The sequence below is a fragment of the Chionomys nivalis genome, chromosome 3 (genome assembly GCF_950005125.1).
Source record: "Chionomys nivalis chromosome 3, mChiNiv1.1, whole genome shotgun sequence".
NCBI classification, from domain to species: domain Eukaryota; kingdom Metazoa; phylum Chordata; class Mammalia; order Rodentia; family Cricetidae; genus Chionomys; species Chionomys nivalis.
This window is the reverse complement of record NC_080088.1, coordinates 62494121-62513617: the sequence shown is the minus strand read 5'-3', so window position 1 is coordinate 62513617 and position 19497 is coordinate 62494121. Positions and strand designations below refer to the sequence as shown.

The 19497-nt window shown below is 41.6% G+C and overlaps 1 protein-coding gene across 1 annotated transcript; it reads right to left on the bottom strand.

Annotated features, from left to right (window-relative positions):
- Positions 1-1669: 1669 nt before the first annotated feature.
- On the bottom strand, positions 1670-19367 carry Pigx (phosphatidylinositol glycan anchor biosynthesis class X; the record flags this gene model as incomplete). The annotated part of the gene is made up of 6 exons (XM_057764904.1): positions 1670-2533; positions 4910-5010; positions 10149-10362; positions 13338-13479; positions 17524-17587; positions 19127-19367. Coding segments are annotated over 6 exons (906 nt in total), but the record flags the coding sequence as incomplete, so codon positions are not given.
- Positions 19368-19497: the final 130 nt, after the last annotated feature.

The following is a 19497-nucleotide window of genomic DNA, read 5'->3' as shown; positions in this document are numbered from 1 at the left end:
ACACAAATCTTTAAGATAGATAAATTATAAAAGTGGAACAAATACTGGGACATAATGAACAAGACAGCAGTACCCATTCTCTTGGCCTGAAACAAAAAGGACCACACACGGACTTACAAAACTGACTGAAAATATAAACACCTACTCATGTCTATCAAAGGAAGATAATATGAGGAAGCCAAACACAGACATGCGCTTGTATCAAAATTAGGCAGTGAGTCATGTCGATGTTTGTGCTGTGCCATTCCCACGGTTTTCGTGTGCTTCTTGACATCCATCTAAATGACTACAAAACTGGATTATGTAATAGGACACAATCTTAAATATTAACTTTACACTTACAGAATAATGAAATTTGGTTCAACTCAAAACAAATACTTCTCTTAAATGCACCATGTTGGTAGAGGCTGCTCATTCATTCCCAGCTGCCCAGACTCGAAATAATCACTCAGAAAACTGTATTATTTACAACACTGCTTGGCCAATGTTTCTAGTGTATTCCTAGCAAGCTCTTCCATCTTACATTAATCCATTTCTATTATTTTATATTTTACCATGAGACTCGTGGCCTACCAAGCAAGGTTCCAGCTGGTGGCTTGCATCTTTCTCCTCTGGCAGCTACATGCTTCTCATTGACTCCACCTTCTTTCTCCCAGCATTCAGTTTAGGTTTCCCACCTAGGTCTACTATGCCCTACCACAGGCCAAAGAAGCTTCTTTATTCATTAATCAATAAAAGTAAAACAGAGAAGAATTTCCCACAAAACACACACACACACATACACATGTATATCCACACTTAAGCAAAGGTGGAATTTATTAAATAAAGGTTTTAGAAAGGATGGAGAGACAGCTCAGCAATTAAGACTGGCTGATCTTCCAGAGAACCTGTTCGTTTCCCAGCACCCATGTGGCAGCTCACAACCATCTGTGACTCCGGTTCCAGGTGATCTAATGCCCTCATCTGGCCTCCAAGGGTACTGAACATATGCAGTGCACATACATTCATGCAGGCAAACACTCAGACACATAAACAAAATTTAAAAAAATGCAGTTTGATTCTCCTTAGGATAAAAGGGTAAGCAGTAGGATCTGTGTGTTTATCTGACTAGTTTTTTCTCTGCTTTGTTTTTATTTCTAAATCTTCCTTCTGGGGAGTTGGAGAGATGGCTCAGTGGTTAAGAGCACTGACTGCTCTTCACATAGACCAGACTGACCTTGAATTGGCTATGTAGTGCAGGCTAGCTTTCAAAGCCTGATTATCTTCCTCTACTATGAAGTGCTGAGATTACAGGTGTGAGTTATCAACCCCAATACCCTTCCCACTCTAACTAGCCTATTTTTTGTTAGTTTTTTGTTTTGTGAGGACAGGGTCTCCCTAAACATAAATATACAACATAACAAAACAGGGTCTCACTAAACACAAGCACACTAAACAAATACACAAAATATATATTTTTATAATCTGTCTGCATTTGTTTACGTCATCACAAATGAGTTTTGACTGAATTTACTTTTTAAAAACCACTAGGGTTTTTCTGCCCCAGTCAAGAGTTTCTTTGTGTAGTCCTGGCTATCTTCAAATTCACAGAGATTCACCCACCTCTCTGCCTCTGGAGTGCTGAGACTAAAGGAATGTGTCACCACTATTCGGCAAAAAACACTTGGACTTTAATTGTGTTGTAGAAGTACAGTAACAAACATTTGGATGTTTGTAGACATTATTTCCACTCTAGCAGATAAATTCAATAAATGTCATATTCACACTCCAAAAAATAAAAAAGGAAAAAAGAAAAGCTAATCCCATTTCAATGTCACATTATTAATCCCACAGTTAATGCTTGTAAAACATAGGCTTAGGGGCCTGGAGAGATGGCTCAGGGGTTAATCGCACTGTCTGCTCTTCCTGAGGACTCAGGTTTGTTCCCAGCACACAGATATCTGTTAACAATTGTCTGCACTTCTGTTCCTCTGGAATCAACACCTCACACAGACATACACATAGACAAAACACCAATGCAAGTAAATAATTTAACAAAGAACTCATTCTACTCATTCTATACCAGATGAAGACAGCACTTCTAAGTATTAATCTAACATAAAGAAGTGTCCTCTACCAGACTACCCAATAGTACTTGAGGGTTATAGAACAGAACACTAAACTTAGCTGGCAATGACCCAAAATTTCCTCTGGGACACATAATTTTTTGTTGTTTGTTTTACTGGACAGGTTCTTACAATGTAGACCAGGCTACCCATGAATTGACAGAGCTCTGCCTGGAAATGAAATTTTAACCATAAGGAAGACAAAATAGCCAGTTTACATGCCTTGTCACAAGTGAATCGGTCCCATTTATTAGGTTCATAGAAAACATCTAACTGTATAAAACTCACAGGGAAAAATGGCCATATTTGAAAACAGCTACAAGGATCAAAGAAGAGCACAAGATGGTAATGAGCAGAGTCACAGAACACACTAAAGACGTATGGATCATCAGTCCCACTGGGACTTGTAGGGTCAAATTCTTACGGATCTGTGGAGAGAGGGAAAGAGAAAATCAGAGGCATTTAATAACTCTAGGTGCTCATCTGCATCAAGCTCCTACCAACCAAGGCTAGAACTTCTCACAAGAGGGGCAGAAAGAATGGAAGAGCCAGAAGGTATGGAAGGCATCTGTGAAATGTGTACTTCTGGGCATGACATGGCTGTTGTCTGTATGGGCTCACAGAAGCTGGAGTTACATGCACAAGACATGTGTAAGATCAAGTCAATCAAAACTCCAGCTCGGTTGGGGGCGGGGCCTCTGAGGCTCCACAGCTAGTGGGGAGGAGCTACAGCAGTTGATGGCTGCTAAGGGAGGAAGAGTTAGTCTCCTTTGGGAACATGTCACTAGCAGGCTGCTCATGCCCCTGTGGATGGCCACACACCCATGTGTACATGGACAGCACTGACCAGATTCATTAGGTTATACATACTTTTAAAAAAGAGGACATGAACTTGGGAGGGTGTGTGGCACTAGGAGAAGTAATGGTTGATAGATATTATCAATATACATTGCATAAAGTTGTTTTGGTTTTTTTTTGTTGTTGTTGTTTTGTTTTGTTTTTTTGCCTTTCAAGACAGGGTTTCTCTGTGTAACAGCCCTAGCTATCCTAGAACTGGCTCTGCAGACCAGGCTGACTTCGAACTCAAGAGATTCGCCTGCCTCTGTCTCCTAAGTGCTGGGATTAAAGGCATGCGCCACCACCACCCATCTTTGTTTTCTTTTTTAAAAGACTATTTTTTTATTCTTAAAAGTTTTCTTTTCTTAGCCAGGTGTGGCGACCCATGTCTTTAATCCCAAAACTTAGGAGGCAGAGACAGGCAGATCTCTTGAATTTGAAGCCAGCCTGATCTATAGAACAAATTCCAGGACAGCCAGGGTACACAGAGAAAACCTGTCTCAAAAAGACAGAAAAAGAAAAATTAGAGTCACTTAAATGTACATCTTAGGGTGATTGCACTATTTCTTTGATTCTCTAACTCAAAAGTTTGTATTAATTCTAACTACCTTTTCTTAAGAGACAGGGTCTTGGGCTGACAAGATAGTTCAGTGGGTAAAAGCACTCACCTGCTATCCAAGTCTGATGTCTTAGGTCTGATTTCCCAAACCCACAGTGAAAGGAACCCTTGTTGTGCAGTGGTAGCTATGCCAAGTCACAGTAGCACATATCTTTAACCAGCACTTAGGAGGCAGAGGCATGAGGATCTGAGTTCAAGGTCAGCCTGGTCTATGGAGCATGTTGTAGGAGCTGTGGGCTGTGTTCCTGCCGCCCCAGCTCCTGGAAGCCTGGCTAGCTTATGCCCCAAAATAACGACACACAAACTGTATTCTTTTAAACACTGTTTGGCCCATTAGCTCTAGCCCTTACTGGCTAATTCTCATATCCCAATCAACCCATCTCTAATAATCTGTGTAGCACTAGTCTTACTGGGAAAGATTCAGCATGTCTGACCTGGCGGCTGGCTGCATCGCGTCTGCTCTGAGAGGAGCTGCCCTGCATCTGAGCTCACTTCCTCTTCCTCCCAGCATTCTGTTCTGTTTACTCCACCCACCTATGTTCTAACCTATGAGGGCCAAGCAGTTTCTTTATTATTTAACCAATGACCTTCCTCCATCAGGAGCAAGTTCCAGGACAGCTAAGGCTATACAGAAAAACCCTGTCCAAGGACGACAAAAAAAAAAAAAAAAAGATAGGAGGAGAGAACTAACTCCTAAAAGTGTACTCTGACCTCTACATATACACATACACACACAAAATTAAAAAGAGAGAAAGAAAGAAGGATCTAACCTCAAATTCCCTATGTCATCAAGGCTGGCCTGGGACTCATATTCCTTATGCTTTAACCTCCTGAGTACTAGGAATACACACATATTATATCATACTTTCATTTAAATTTTTAATTTTTCTATGTTGGGGTTCGAACCCAAGGTCTTCCACTTGAGAGGCAAGCACTCTTCCACTAACCTACATTCTGGATCCTTCATTCCTAAAAAATGGTATATTCCTTTATGGTTTTGTGTTATTTTAGTTTGAAGCAGGGTTTCACACAGCATAGACTGGCCCCGAATCACTATGTAGTGGAGGATGGCCTTCCTGCTGAAGGAAAACTGAATGCATGTGCAGTTTTTCTTCACACCTTTACAAAGTATCCCAGTAACATGTATACTCTGACCAATGAGGCATGGGACTCACTCCCCACCAGCTCCCAATTCAAATGACACTGACTTTACTCACTGTGATCATCAGTAGCAAAGAATCTTAAAACAACACAGGTGCTCTGTATGAGAATACAGCATGCTAACCTTTCAACACAGCAGAGACTGAAGTGAGACAGTGCTATTTAAAAGCAGCATAAAGCTTCTTACTGATTTATACTGCATGCTCTTCCACCGGCACATCTCCTCACTTTTCAAAGCACAAGGAGCTGCTACTTCTGACTGACCCCAGCATTTCAAAACAGGGAACTCTGAAAAAAGGGGTAGAAACAAGACATCAGAAACCTCATCTTTGGATTCAAGGCTACAGCTTGCCTTGCACTTCATCAGGAACCGTTCATGCTGGGATATGAGAATTCAGACATCTCTACACACGTGTATATAGATGGCTTGGACCCACCTGTAGATGGAGACTGCACTTTATTTCCTGATTGCCTAGACTCAAATAATCACACAGAAACTATGTTAATTACAACACTGTCTGGCCAATAGTTTAGGTGTATTCCTGGCTAGCTCTTACAGCTTAAACTAACCCATTTCTATTAATCTGTGTATTGTCACAAGGCTGTGGCCTACAGGTAAGGTTTTCTGGTGTCTTTCTCCCTTGCAGCTACATGGCATCTCCTTGACTCCACCTTCTCTCTCTCTCTCTCTCTCTCTCTCTCTCTCTCTCTCTCTCTCTCTCTCTGTGTGTGTGTGTGTGTTCAGATTTCCTGGCCGTACTCTGCTAAGCCATTGGCCAAAACAGTTTTATTCATAGACCAATAAAAGCAACACATATACAGAAGGCCAGCCCATACCCATCCATCATCACATGCTTGTATGCTGGTGTTCTTTCTTATGTGGATACCTAAGAAACATGAAATTGCAATGGTAACTGCATTAGTGAAATATGTTTTGTTAACAGATGCCATTAAAATATAATGTGACTTTTTTTGAAGTACTACTTAAAAAAAGACATCATTACTTCAAAAACCTGTTCTAAAGGATATAAATTATGTTCAGAAAAATGAACACATTTTCGGTACACAGCCTGATAAATTTCCATATCAAACATCAACACAAAGCACTCAGATCAAAACAAACTATCAGAATCCTGTGTGTTCTCTCAGGAGAAACACTTCTTCAGAGCTTAGATAGGACAAGCAATGGCATCTTGAACAGGAGCAGAAAACACGACTGGATAAAGAAAGCGGACAGAGTGGAAAAGCCTTTAACATTCCTGTCAGGAAAGGCTGAACAGCGACAATGTAAGATTAAAAATCCCTCTCTGCTGTCTATTAGTAACAACACCGTCAGCTTTGTAAGAAAGCAGGGACTGGTCTCTTTGTTAAGAGCATTTTCTCTTCTTACAGAGGACCTAGGTCCAGTTCCCAACACCTATAACGTGGCTCACATGCATCCATAGGTATGTATGTGGTACTTATACATACATGCAGGCAAATACTTATATATAAAATATACCTAAAAGCGCCGGGCGGTGGTGGCGCACGCCTTTAATCCCAGCACTTGGGAGGCAGAGGCAGGTGGATCTCTGTGAGTTCGAGACCAGCCTGGTCTACAGAGCTAGTTCCAGGACAGGCTCCAAAACCACAGAGAAACCCTGTCTCGAAAAACAAAAAAAAAAAAAACAAAAAAAAAAAAAACAAAAAAAAAAAAAAAAATATATATATATATATATATATATATATATATATATATACCTAAAAGCAAAACAGAAAGCAGCAAAGGGGAGGTAGATCACTATAAAAAGGAGACATCCTCAGAGTATAGCAATCCCACCACTCAGGAGTATGGGGCAATAAAGGAAGTTTAAGGCAAGAGTGGCTTACACAGGAAGATCCTATCTCATTCCCTTCCCCTGAAAAGAGAAATGGCCAGATATTACATGCCTACTAATAAAAGAACTTAGTATTACCTATGGTCTTGCCAAAGGAACCAAACATGAATGAAATTGATCATATGTCTGGACTGGTGCCCAACGTAGGGCAACTACATTCACATAAAACCTGAGGGAGCTTGAAAAGATATTCTAGACAGAAAAGAACAGAGTTTAGTGCAGCTTGTTGCATTTTTTTTTTCCCAGATGCTGACAGGGAGCAGGGGTGCCACGGTTCCTTTAAGAAAAGGCTTATTGACTCAGCATAAGTAACGGCAGTTCCTGGTTAACACTGCCAGTACAAACTCTGGCTCTTCAGGAGGCCAAGCACTTGAATGGGATTTGTGAGCAGCATGTTACAAACTGCTTAATGGCACAAAATAGACCTGCTGTAATGTGCATGGCTTGCAGAGGAAGTGAACATGCCTCTGCCACGTTGGACTGGGTGGAGCCAAAAGGCAAAGCAGCCTTAGTCCTAGCCACACCACTTAGCGTGTTAAGAAGCAGTCCTGGTCAGAGAGGGATTACAGATATACAATAAAAACAGATTCAGATGAAAAAGACCTCTGAACGGGTCAAAGTGTTGGATAAATGTACATAAGCTTGAGAGAGAGAAGAGAAAGAGTATAGACAGTTATAAGAGTACAGACAGTCATAGGTTAAAGGAGTAAAGATAAAATAAATATTAAACTTGTAGAAAAAGTAATAGAGTAAAAACAATAAGCCATGTAAAGATGGAATATACATAGAGTCTGGATTATGTATATTATTGAGTTTTCTTTGAATTTTTTGACTGTAAATGAGAGACATTTATTTCATTGTACGGGCTGCTAAGCTAAACCAACATATATATTTTAAAGGTATCTTGACTTCAAAATTTGGGTCTAAGGATATATTGCTTGGGAAAAGAGGTTCTGCTTTTGTTTCCACAGAAAATGAGAACCTGTGGATTCCTTCCAGACTAATGTGGTTTGATGGACTAAGATCCCCTGAAAGGTCTCTGTAAACCCCTAAAATTACTTCGCCCAACAAGAAGCAGTAAGAAGTTTGGAGAGAACTATGTTTATAAATGTTTGTTTACATTTAAAGGGGGATATGACATAGAGATGAATTGCATTCATATGGATCTTGGTTTATTGATACAAATTTAAAGTCAATTTTGTTATATATATATATATATATATATATATATATATATATATATTTCTGCCCTTGATTAAGGTATTGTTTGTGCAGCTCATTTAAAAATGTAATGTATAATTAAGAAATGTAGGTTAATAGATAATCATCTATAATAATTAAGCTTGTAGTCATGTTAGTTAGGTTTCCTAGATAATAGAGATATATTTCAGATAGATATTCTTCAAATCTTTCAAAGACTAACAGAACATGGCACTTAAAATGTTTTAATAACTTAGGACTTTTCATGACAATGAGACACATCTGCTCCTGGCAGTATCAATTACTTCAAGAGGAAGATGAGCATCAAAGAGGCTCCTTATGGAGTTTGTTAGCCATTTCGGAAAGAAACTGCTCTCGCCAGGACTGCTTGATGTTATGCTATATGAACTGGACTTGCAGAATCCACAGAAAAATGACTGCTGAAGCTGCCTAAAGAAGGTGAGACAGTCCTTCAGGGTTCCCACTTCATGAAAGAGTCTGCCAGACACTCTGCAGGACACAGAAAAAAGTGACTGACAAACTGCCAATATAGGTGGGACTGTCTTTGAAATTTCCTGCTTCAGGGAAAAGTCTGCCAGATACTATGGGACTGTAGACTGAAAATGGATACTCCAACGTTACAGAAGAACTTTGGGTGACTGTTCAGGCAACGAGATGTCTCTGTCAATCTTACAGTTTTGGAAGTTGCTTACAATGCACTTCCTGTTTACTTAGGTACTATTATATCCTTCTGAAGTCTTTGATGGAGTTGAAGAACAGATAGTCATATTTATAGTTTTCCTTAGTTATGATAAAAGATAAAATAGATATAAATATTGTAGCTGTAATTCTTGTTTGATACCTATTTTGTTATATGTAATTTTACTATGTTAAATTTAAACAGAAAAGGGGAGGTGATGTGGGATTCCCCTCTGTATGCTGTGAATATGTTTTATTGACATTCATTAATAAAGAAGTTTCTTTTGGCCAATGGCTTAACAGAGTAAAGCCCAGTGGAAAATCTAAACAGAGATGTAGAAAGAGAGTAGGCGGAGTCAGAGAGAAGCCATGGGCTGCCGCAGGAGACAGAAGCCGGATGGAAGCTTACTGGTAGGCTACAAGCACATGGCAATACACAGATTAATAGAAATGGGTTAATTTAAGACATAAGAGTTAGCCAGGAATAAGCTGTTGGCCAAGCAGTGTTGTAATTAATACAGTTTCTGTGTGATTACTTCAGGTCTGGGAGGCCGGGAAACAAATGAGCAATCTCTGACTACATGTAGTCAATCCCAGGAAATAAGTGTTTTACATGAGTGCAAATAGAAAGGCCCAAAACGTAAAAAAGAAACCTTCAGATCAATGGGCCTTCTAAAAGAATCTTAAGGAAAAGAGAGAGACAGGAGAGAAATAGCAAAACTAAAGAAATTTAATAGAAATAACATTTTTTGTTGTTATTGTTATGGACAAGACTAAAATTAAAGTATTTAAGCCTCATGCTCACAGACAGGTGGTGGTGGCACACCTTTAATCCTAGCACTCGAGAGGAAGCGGCAGGTGAACCTCTTGAGATTGAAGCCAGCCTGGTCTACACAGTGAATTTTAGGACAGTCAAGGATACACAAAGAAACCCTGTCTCGAAATGCCCCCCAAAAGATTCATGTCCATTAAGGAACTGAGGGTCAGGGATGAGGGTAAGGCTCAGAGGTTAAGAGCACTTCTTGCTCTTCCATGGAACCTGTGTTGGTTCCCAGCATGCACAGTGGGTGAAGCACAACTACCTTTAACTCAGCTCTAGGAGATTGGACACCTGCTTCTGGCCTCTCAGGCACTGTACTCCCAGGTTCACATACCCACAAACAGACATCCAAATATACATAGAGTGTTAAAAATCGTAAAATAAAAGCGGAAGTGACTGGTGAAGTCAGTAAAATGAGCTAGTCTTAGAAAGGAAAGAGGACGTTATGATAGGGACACAACACATGGGATAGCTCTGAGAGCAGGTGGAAAAGTCCTGTTTCTCCTTTAAAATGCTTTATTACAGCCAGTGTGTGTGTGTGTGTGTGTGTGTGTGTGTGTACGTGTGCACCTAGCACAAACGTGGAGGTAAGAGAACTTGCAGGAGTTGGGCTCTCCTTCATTATGCATACAGCTGGTCAGGCCTAGCAATAAGAACCTTCACCTTCCAAGCCGTCTTCAGGCCTGTAGTTGTATTTTCTGGCCTAGGTGGAACTCAAAGGTATCCATCTCACAACAATTCACTACAAGTTAATAAAGGAAGACGTGTTTGTCATTCTGTCCTTGACTAAGGCCCACCACCACACCTTTAGTCTTAATTCTACCCCTCACCTTGGTCACAGTACATCAGTAAGTCTGGGTTGTTGATCACAATCAGGGTGTCTCCATCCTTCCTATGGGGCCGGTGATAGCGATAGTGCACAGGCAAAGAGGCCTGGAAACAGTCGATGCACTGTGCATCTTGTCGTGCATAAATGAGGACTGCAGATTCTTTGGACAAATAGTTGGGAGCTTCTATATTAAAACTTTCTGATAGCATCACTGCCTGTGGAAGAGAAAACAAATATTAATCAAGAAAATACTAATGAAGAAAAATAAAAAAAGACAAAGGTAAAACTGAAGACTGCTGTACACATAGGCAGAAGCATCAAGTGTATTCCTGTTACAGGCCATTTCCACTCCGTTTCCATCCTCACTTGCATGTAGAAAACACAGGATATGATCCACAAATAATAAAAGCAAACGGGGGAACAACTATGACAAAACCGTTTAACTTGTGTTAGGTTGAAATGACTGGTATCATCCTGGCCATTTCCTGTTCTTCGGTGAGGTAAATGGTAGTGAGTAAGCCAGAGCACCGCAGGCAGGAAGCCAGGCAAAGGTCAACAACTTTCTAGAGTGGGTATACAATGGAAATGTGAAAAACAATTTTATTTTTGTGGTGCTGGGGCTCAAAACTAGGACTTTATACACTCTAGGCAAGGGATCTACCACTGAACAACACTAACCAACCTCAAACAAATTGCGTGCACACACATACACACACAGACACACTGTCTCACTGTGTAGCTAAGGCTGGTTTTGACCTTACTCTGCAGCTCAAGCTGGTCACAAAATTGCAAATCTCCTGCCTTGCCCTACCCAAGGGCTAAAACTATACTATACTTACATCATTCCCAACCAGCAAAGCTCTGGGGGATGCTCCATAGACAGAAGGACTTGCCATGCAAGTCTGAGCACATGACTTTAAACTCTGGAATACACACTGGAAGGAGAGAGCTGCTGCCCAGAGGTTTTCCAGCAGGCTAAAGCGATGGCTCAGTGGTTAGGACTACATGCTTCTCTGTCTTCTAGACCAGCAATGGAAAGTACGTTGGATAGCTCAAAAACACCTGGGAACCCTAGTTCCAAAAGATCTGACATCCTCTTCTTGACTCTGTGGACACCCATGTGCACAAACACTCACACAGACATACATGTAAATATAAATAATAAAAATATAAACAAATCTTTTAAAAAAAGCTGTCCTCAGATCTGTATGTGTGCCACGGCATGCACACTGGCATACAACACTAAATAAAATAGGGGCTGGAGAGACAGACGGCTCAGTGAGTGATGAAGAGCTCTTACGGTGGACCTGAGTTTGGTTTACAGTGCCCACGTCGGTCAGCTCATAACCGCCTGTAACTCCAGCTCCAGGAGATCTAATTCCTCTTCTGGTCTCCACAGGCATCCACACATACAAGCACATGTCCACACAACACACACACACATATGTATACACAACTAAAATTAAAATAAAAATTATGTCTTTTTTAAAAAGTACTAAGAGCACATGGTGGCACAAGCCTTTAATTCCAGCACCTGGAGGTAGAAACAGGTGAATTTGTATGAGTTCAAGGCTAGCCTGGTCTACATTGTGAGTCCCGGGCCTGCCAGGGATACATAGTGAGACCCTGTCTTAAAAAACAAAAGCAAACAAAAATTAAATGTGTTAGAACTATTTCAAAATAATCCTAAGCCAGACATGGTGGCACACACCTATAATCCCAGCACTTAGAAAGCTGGGGTCCTTTTTGTCTGCGTGTGAGTATACACGTGCTTGTGTAACACACTCTCAAATAACATCCATGTGCAAATTTATATATCAACAGGACAGCCTCAGGTGTCAGTCCTTGTTTTCCAACTTATTTGGGACACTGCTATGCAAGCCTAGCTAACTCGTGAGCTTCTGAGTTATTACTAATGTTTTGCTTGTTTGTTTCTCGAGACAGGGCTTCTCTGTGTAGCAGCCTTGGCTGTCCTGGAACTCACTTTGTAGACCAGGATGACCTCGAACTCACAGAGATCCACCTGCCTCTCTCTCCCAAGTGCTGGGATTAACAGTGTGAGCCACCACTGCCAGGTTTAGACCCATAATTATTTATTTGAGATCTTCTTTCTTATATAGTCATTTAGTGCTATGAATTTTTTCTTAAGTATCTTAAGTAGCAACCCACTAATTGTGAGAGTTTATTTTTACTTTTCTTTAATTTACTCTTTTTTATTTCCCTTAGAAATATGTATTATGCTGGGAGCACGCCTTTAATCCCAGCACTCAGGAGGCAGAGGCAAGTGAATCACTGTGAGCTCGAGGCAGTCTGGTTTACAGAGCTTGTTCCAGGACAGGCTTCAAAGCTACAGAAAAACCCTATCTTGAAAACAACCACCACAACAAAAGTAAGATGGAGAGACAGAGGAACACATCCTGTGTCAACCTGTGGCCTTCACATGTGTGTGTACAGGTGTATGCACAAATGCTAGCACACATACACACTAAAAAGAAAAACAAAAAGCCAATATGTCTTTCCTATTAACAAAGCTAAGCACTATTTATTAATCCTTAATCTTAGATGCAGAGACATACACAAATACACATTAACTTTCTTAGTCACTAAACTATGAACTATACTGCTGAAAAGCATTCAGATACTTCAGGTTAGGTGGCTTAGTCCTGACAAATGTCATTCATTTGTTGAAGAACACACCTATGCTATTGCAAAAAAAAGGACCTTTAAAAACTTCAACAAAGCCGGGCGGTGGTGGCGCACGCCTTTAATCCCAGCACTTGGGAGGCAGAAGTAGGTGGATCTCTGTGAGTTCGAGACCAGCCTGGTCTACAAGAGCTAGTTCCAGGACAGGCTCCAAAACCACAGAGAAACCCTGTCTCGAAAAAAACCAAAAAAAAAAAAAAAAAAAACTTCAACAAAATTTAAACCACAATGTTGTCTTACCTAACATTTTGCCTTAATCCAAATCATTGCATGCCTATATTAATTTCTCTTTAAAAATTCCCCAATAGGAGCCAGGCAGTGGTGGTGCACGCCTTTAATCCCAGCACTCGGGAGGCAGAGGCAAGCAGATCTCTGTAAGTTCAAGAACAGCCTGGTCTACAAGAGCGAGTTCCAGGACAGGCTCCAAAACCACAGAGAAACCCTGTCTCGAAAAAACCAAAAAAAAAAAATTCCCCAATAGCTGTACCTCTGTTACGTTTCTCTCTCGTAATGAAGCCAACTCATAGGGATCCACAAAAAGTCCTGCTGGGATGTGATGTTTAATCAAGAGCCGGCAAGTCTGTAAGTCCTCAATGCTTTCTCCAAATTTCACTTTTATTAAAAGGTCTCTGTAAGACAAGGACATTTAAAGTAAATCTCTTCACTCAGTTATTAAATAAGATAGATTAACATAACATCCATTATAGCACGGACACTACATTTCAAATTCATTTTCCAAGAGTAGATTATCGCTGGGCGGTGGTGGCGCACGCCTTTAATCCCAGCACTTGGGAGGCAGAGGCAGGCAGATCTCTGTGAGTTCGAGACCAGCCTGGTCTACAAGAGCTAGTTCCAGGACAGGCTCCAAAACCACAGAGAAACCCTGTCTCGAAAAAACAAAACAAACAAAAACAAAACAAAACAAAAAAAGAGTAGATTATCATGTCAAGTGAAATATTTACACCACAAGAGATCACCCATTGGATGTCTCATAATTCCTACCATGAGCCATAGCACAGCATTAATATAAAAACAGATGAAGATCAACAGAAAGAAAATCCAAAAGTCACACACATGTTAATATTCCAAGAAAAGAACTAATATTATTTGACAGGAAAGCGGGGTCTTTTCAACAGTAGTACCGACACTGGCTATTGACAAAGAAAAGGAGCGATGACGTCATAAACATCTACAAAAATTAGCTTAGGTCTGCAGATGGTTCCGTTAAGAGAGTGCTGCTCTTGCACAGGACCTAAGTTCAGTTTCCAGTACCCATGCCAGGTGGTTTACACCAGTCTGTAACTCCAGACCCAAGGAATCAGATATCTCTCTTTAGGTAGCTGCACTCACACATACATACCCACAGGTACACACATACCCGCAGGTACACACATGCCCACAGGTATACACACCCACAGGTACACACACACAACTGTACTCACATACACAGACCCACAGGCACACACATGCCCACAGGTGCACACTTACACACAACTACACTCACAGACACATACCCACAGGCACACACATGCCCACAGGTACACACACACAACTGCACTCACATACACATACCCACAGGCACACACACTTGCATTCATGTACACATGTCACAGGTACACACACCTGCATTCACTTACACATATTACAGGTACACACACCTGCATTCACTCACACACCACAGGTACACACACATGCATTCACTTAACACATAACACAGGTACACACACCTGCATTGACTTACACATACCACAGGTACACACACCTGCATTCACTTACAGATAGATACCACAAGTACATACACCAGCATTCACTTACAGATATCACAGGTACACATACATGCATTCACTTACACATACCACAGGTACACACACCTACCCAGCTTTCTGTTCAGAGGCAAATTCTGGACTATAGTGAAGAGGAGATCCAAGGACACATTGTGGCTTCTGCTTAAGGAAATAACAAGATGGGTGGCTAGAGACGGTAGTGGCTGGGAAGCCACATAAGAAACTCCAGAAAGGAAGGAGCTTATATTAAAAATAAAGGGGAGAGGGGGACTGCCGTTGGGCTATATGCTATGAGAGAAGGATAAATAAATAATTTTTTTTTTAAAGTTAAAAAAAAAAGCTGGGCAGTGGTGGCATATGCCTTTAATCCCAGCACTTGGGAGGCAGAGGTGGACAGAGCTCATGAGTTTGAGGCCAGCCTGGTCTACAGAGCAAGTTACAGAGCAGTCAGAGCTGTTACACAGAGAAGCCCTGTCTCAAAAAACCAAAAAAGTTTTTTTTTTTTTTTTTTTTTTTTTTTAAAAATCCAACTAGAAATTCCTTGCTTTTGCTGAAAGCTAAGGTAAGTGTAATTAAGAAGTCAAGAAGAACGGGGGGGGGGGGGGAGTGACTAAGGAGCTGAAAAGTAAAACATTCCAAACTTTCATTCACGATCAGAAAGCATTCTAGTTCTAACATCAAAACGTAAAACAGAAACATTCACAGCAGACCCCAACAGGGTAAAGTCTTAGACAGATTAGCCCTGAAGCGAAGAGCACTGTAATTTTATAACTAAACAAAAAGCTTATAGGATCAGGATGATAAATTAAAACCTTTACTAACAGGAGGAAGAGCCCAACAGTCTTTAAAGGAAGAAAAACAAAGTCTACAACTACCAAAGCTGCTTTCTGTCTTGTCATGTAATTGATGCACTGAGCTACCCTTTGATTTGATCAGCAAGAAAACCACTACCAGGTACGGCCTCTGAGGCTGGTTAGGGTTTTGTTTTGTTTTTGTCAACATAAGTCAGGGTCTATGGGGGAGGGAACTTCAGCTGAGACCATGCCTACATCAGATGGCTTTAACTGAGGTCTGATGTGGGAGGGCCCAGCCCACTGTGGGTGGTGCCACCCTTGGGCAGCTGGTCAAGATGGCAAACTGAGCAAGCCATGTGGAGCAAGTCAGTAAGCAGCATTCCTCTATGGGCTCTGCTTCAGTTCCTCAGTGATGGAGTGGAACCTGAGAGTTGTAAGATCGAATCAAACCTTTTCCTCCCCATGGTGCTTTTGATTCAAGTGTTTGATCATAGCACCAGAAACCCTAACTTAAGACATAGTTGAGCCTCGCACCTCCAGAATAAGGGGCCTAAACAAATGTCTTTTCTTTATGCTGTTAAAAAAGAAATGGGAATAGCAGGTGGACATTAAAAGTCTTTATATGGGACAGGAGAGATGGTTCAGGGATTAACAGCACTGGTTGCTCCTGCAGAGGACCCAGGTTTGATTCCTAGCACCTACATGGTGGTTTACAACCATCTGTAACTTCAGTTCCAGGGGATCCAATGCCATCTTCTGACCTCCTTGGGCACCAAGCATGCATGTGGTACACACACACACAAACATACATGCAGGCAAAATATCATAAAATAAAATGAATAAATTTAACAAAAATTTTAAATTTTAATAACACACACACAAACATACATGCAGGCAAAATATCATAAAATAAAATGAATAAATTTAACAAAAATTTTAAATTTTAACTTCAAATTACATAAAATAAAATTTCTAAATGTATGATTAGAAGCAATTAAACATTGACTAATAAAAGATCAATGGCTTGGAGGAAGCCACAGAAAACAAGGAAAACTGGAGCATAAAAAGGAGAAAAATAAACAAACAAAAAAAAGACTGGCAGGGAAGAAGGAACTGAAGCAGTGAACTCAAAATAAAGCACACAATCTAGGAACCGCTTCAGTGGTGCCCGGGAAAGACAGGGCAGGGAACAGAGACATATGGCCCCAAACTGTTCAGATTTCATGAGAACTATGATTCCTAAGTCCAAGAAACTTAGCAACCCTCAGGCAGGGAAAACACAGACAAAACCACACCAAGGCATGTTACTGTACAGTCAGTCACTGGAAACAAAGGTATCAAAACAAAAGTTCATACAATATAGAGAACAACAAAGACAAGAATAAGCCAGAAGAGAAAAGTCTGGAATTAGCTATCGGGAGCAAAATTCTACAAAAAGAAAATAACATGCAAAGTACACTTAATCATAAACAGAATGCTGAGAAATGGCTTTTTTTTTTTAAAGAAAAGATAATTGATAACAAAAATAAAAACAAAGTCAGTCAGGAATCATGGTATACACCTATAGTTTCACCAAATTGAAAGGCTGAGTCAGAAAGATTATTTTAAGCTCCAAGCCAACATGGTCTATACAGCAATACTTTGTCTCAAGAAAGAAAAAGACAGGCGGTAGTGGCGGACGCCTTTAAGCCCAGCACTTGGAAGAAGAGGCAGGCAGATCTCTGAGTTTTGAGGTCAGCCTGGTCTACAGAGTGAGTTCCTGGACAGCCAGGGTACACAGTGAAACCCTGTCTCAAAAAAGCAAAAACAAAAACAAAAATAAGAAAAAGAAAGAAAATAATAACAATAATAATAAGTCAGGTTTGGTGGCACAAACCTGTAATCCCAGTACTTGAATGAGCAGGAGGATTAGGAGTTCGAGGTTATCCCAAACTACATAGCAAATTGGAGGCTAGCCTGAACTTTATGAGATCTTGTCTCAAAACAAACAAAAATGAAAACAATTTTTCAGTTTATCCATATTTCAACTATCAATTTCTTGCTGTAAATTATGAGCCAGTATTTGAATATAACTAGAAATCAGTGGACAACTTACCTATGGAAACCATCTTTCAAGAATTCTTGCCTCAAAATGATTTCAGAACAAGTGGCCCTTATACCTATAAAGATCAAGACATTAAAAATGAAAATAAGCACATTAAGAGAACTATCAAATAATTAGAAAATAACTACTAGAAAAAGCTTTACTTGTTAGAAAAATCTAATCATCTAATGGAAAGATAAAAATTTTAAATTAAGCAGTTTGAGCTCCACATAAATCTATTACATATAAACCTATCTTGGAGGTTGAGAATGTCTGGTTTCAGATCCTAGTCCACCACTTAACAGCTCTGTGTTTGAGTGAGAGTCCTTCTCTGAGGTTATCCATTCTCCTAGCTCACCAAACCTCATCAGAGACATAACAGCACCTTCTGTATTCCCTGGTCCATGCCTACACATCTTGGAAGATTGTACACTCATGCTTTGTGAAGATGTTCGGAGAGTTAAAGGGAAAAAAAGGCAAGAAAAGGAGAGGCACCTGAAGGATTCAGAGTTCATTTACAAACGCGGGGTAAACAGAAGTCTTCATAAACTGATTCCATGCATATTTTGGATATTAAAACTATTACTCAATGGGTAAAAATTCAAGAATGGTGAGACCCTGTGTCAAAAATAAAAAAATAAGAAACAAAAAACAAAAAGGAAAAAAGGCATTAAATATTCAGTTGTCAGATACCTTGCTATAAAACTTTGAGTAGAAATGTGTGGGAAGGACAGTAAGGGAGTGTGAATCACTGCAATAAACCTGTTCCGCAGGAACTTGAAGAAAGCACGTGAAGCCAGGAGAGTAAAACTTGGAAGATTCTTGAGGGTCCCTACCAACCCTATGAAAGGGAGTCAAGAGTTGCTGGGGGCAAACTGCACAAAGAGATAGGGGGAAAAACCAGCTGCTGGGGCTGTGGAGCTGCCTGCAAGCTGCTTAGTGAGCTCCAGGGTTGCAGTTTCGGGGTGGGGGTGTCACCCATGTTGGGGTGGGCTTTCTAGTGAAGTAGCTTCTTTTGCATTATCCCTGCTCCTTGTAACTCCTCGCCCACATTTCCACTGGTAACGCCAATAAAAAATTCACTGGTTCATCAAATTGGATACTGGTACAAAGGTTACCTTTCTGGGTGAGCGTGCTGTCTCTCTCTCTCTCTCTCTCTCTCTCTCTCTCTCTCTCTCTCTCTCTCCCCCTCCGTGTGTGTGTGTGTGTGTGTGTGTGTTTGTGTTGCTTCTCCCTGAGAAGTCTGTCACGCGTCACACTACCTCACCCCTTCTCCTTTACACGCTGTTTGGGCATTCTCACATATCCCGGGACTCGAAGGGTTCCCTGGCCTCTCAGCCTGCAAAAAGCAGCTTCGGGGGTACCATAAGCATCCCAAGACGCTTCGTGGCTGGCCTTGTTTAGTACTTTTGCCACAGTGTGGCCAGTCCGCCTCGGAAGGACAAAGCCCGGCTCCGATGTCCGGGATGGAACACCGCGCAAAGATCACGGGGAGGGCAGGGGCGCACGCGGCCTTCGTTGCTAACCTCCTCCCGGCCCCGGTCCCCGTAACACCGCGGGTGCTCCCCAACCGCGCCCACGCTCCGCGCGCACTCCCTCAGCCTCGGGCCCTTACCCGAGCTGAAGGGGGCGTCGCTGATGTCCGCGGTGAGCCTGCCGACCAGCCCAGCCGCCCAGAGGAGCAGCCAGGCCACAGCGTCGGCAGCCAGGACGCCGGAGCGCCGACGCCCGAGAGGGGCGCGCGGGACGAGATGCGGTCGCGGAGGCAGACTGTACTCCCACTGGCCCCGGTGACTGGGACGGAGCGTTCCGTGTGCGAACGTCCTTGAGCCCACCGAGCGCTCCCACTGGGTAGCTCAGAATCCCCTTAACTCCAAGTCCCCGAGAGGACCGCACTTGACTCCGCCCCTTGCCGTCCCAGCCGGGGCGGGGCGAGAAGCTGCGCAAGCGCCGTCCGCGCGCCCGCGCTGTTGCCTTGGAAACCAT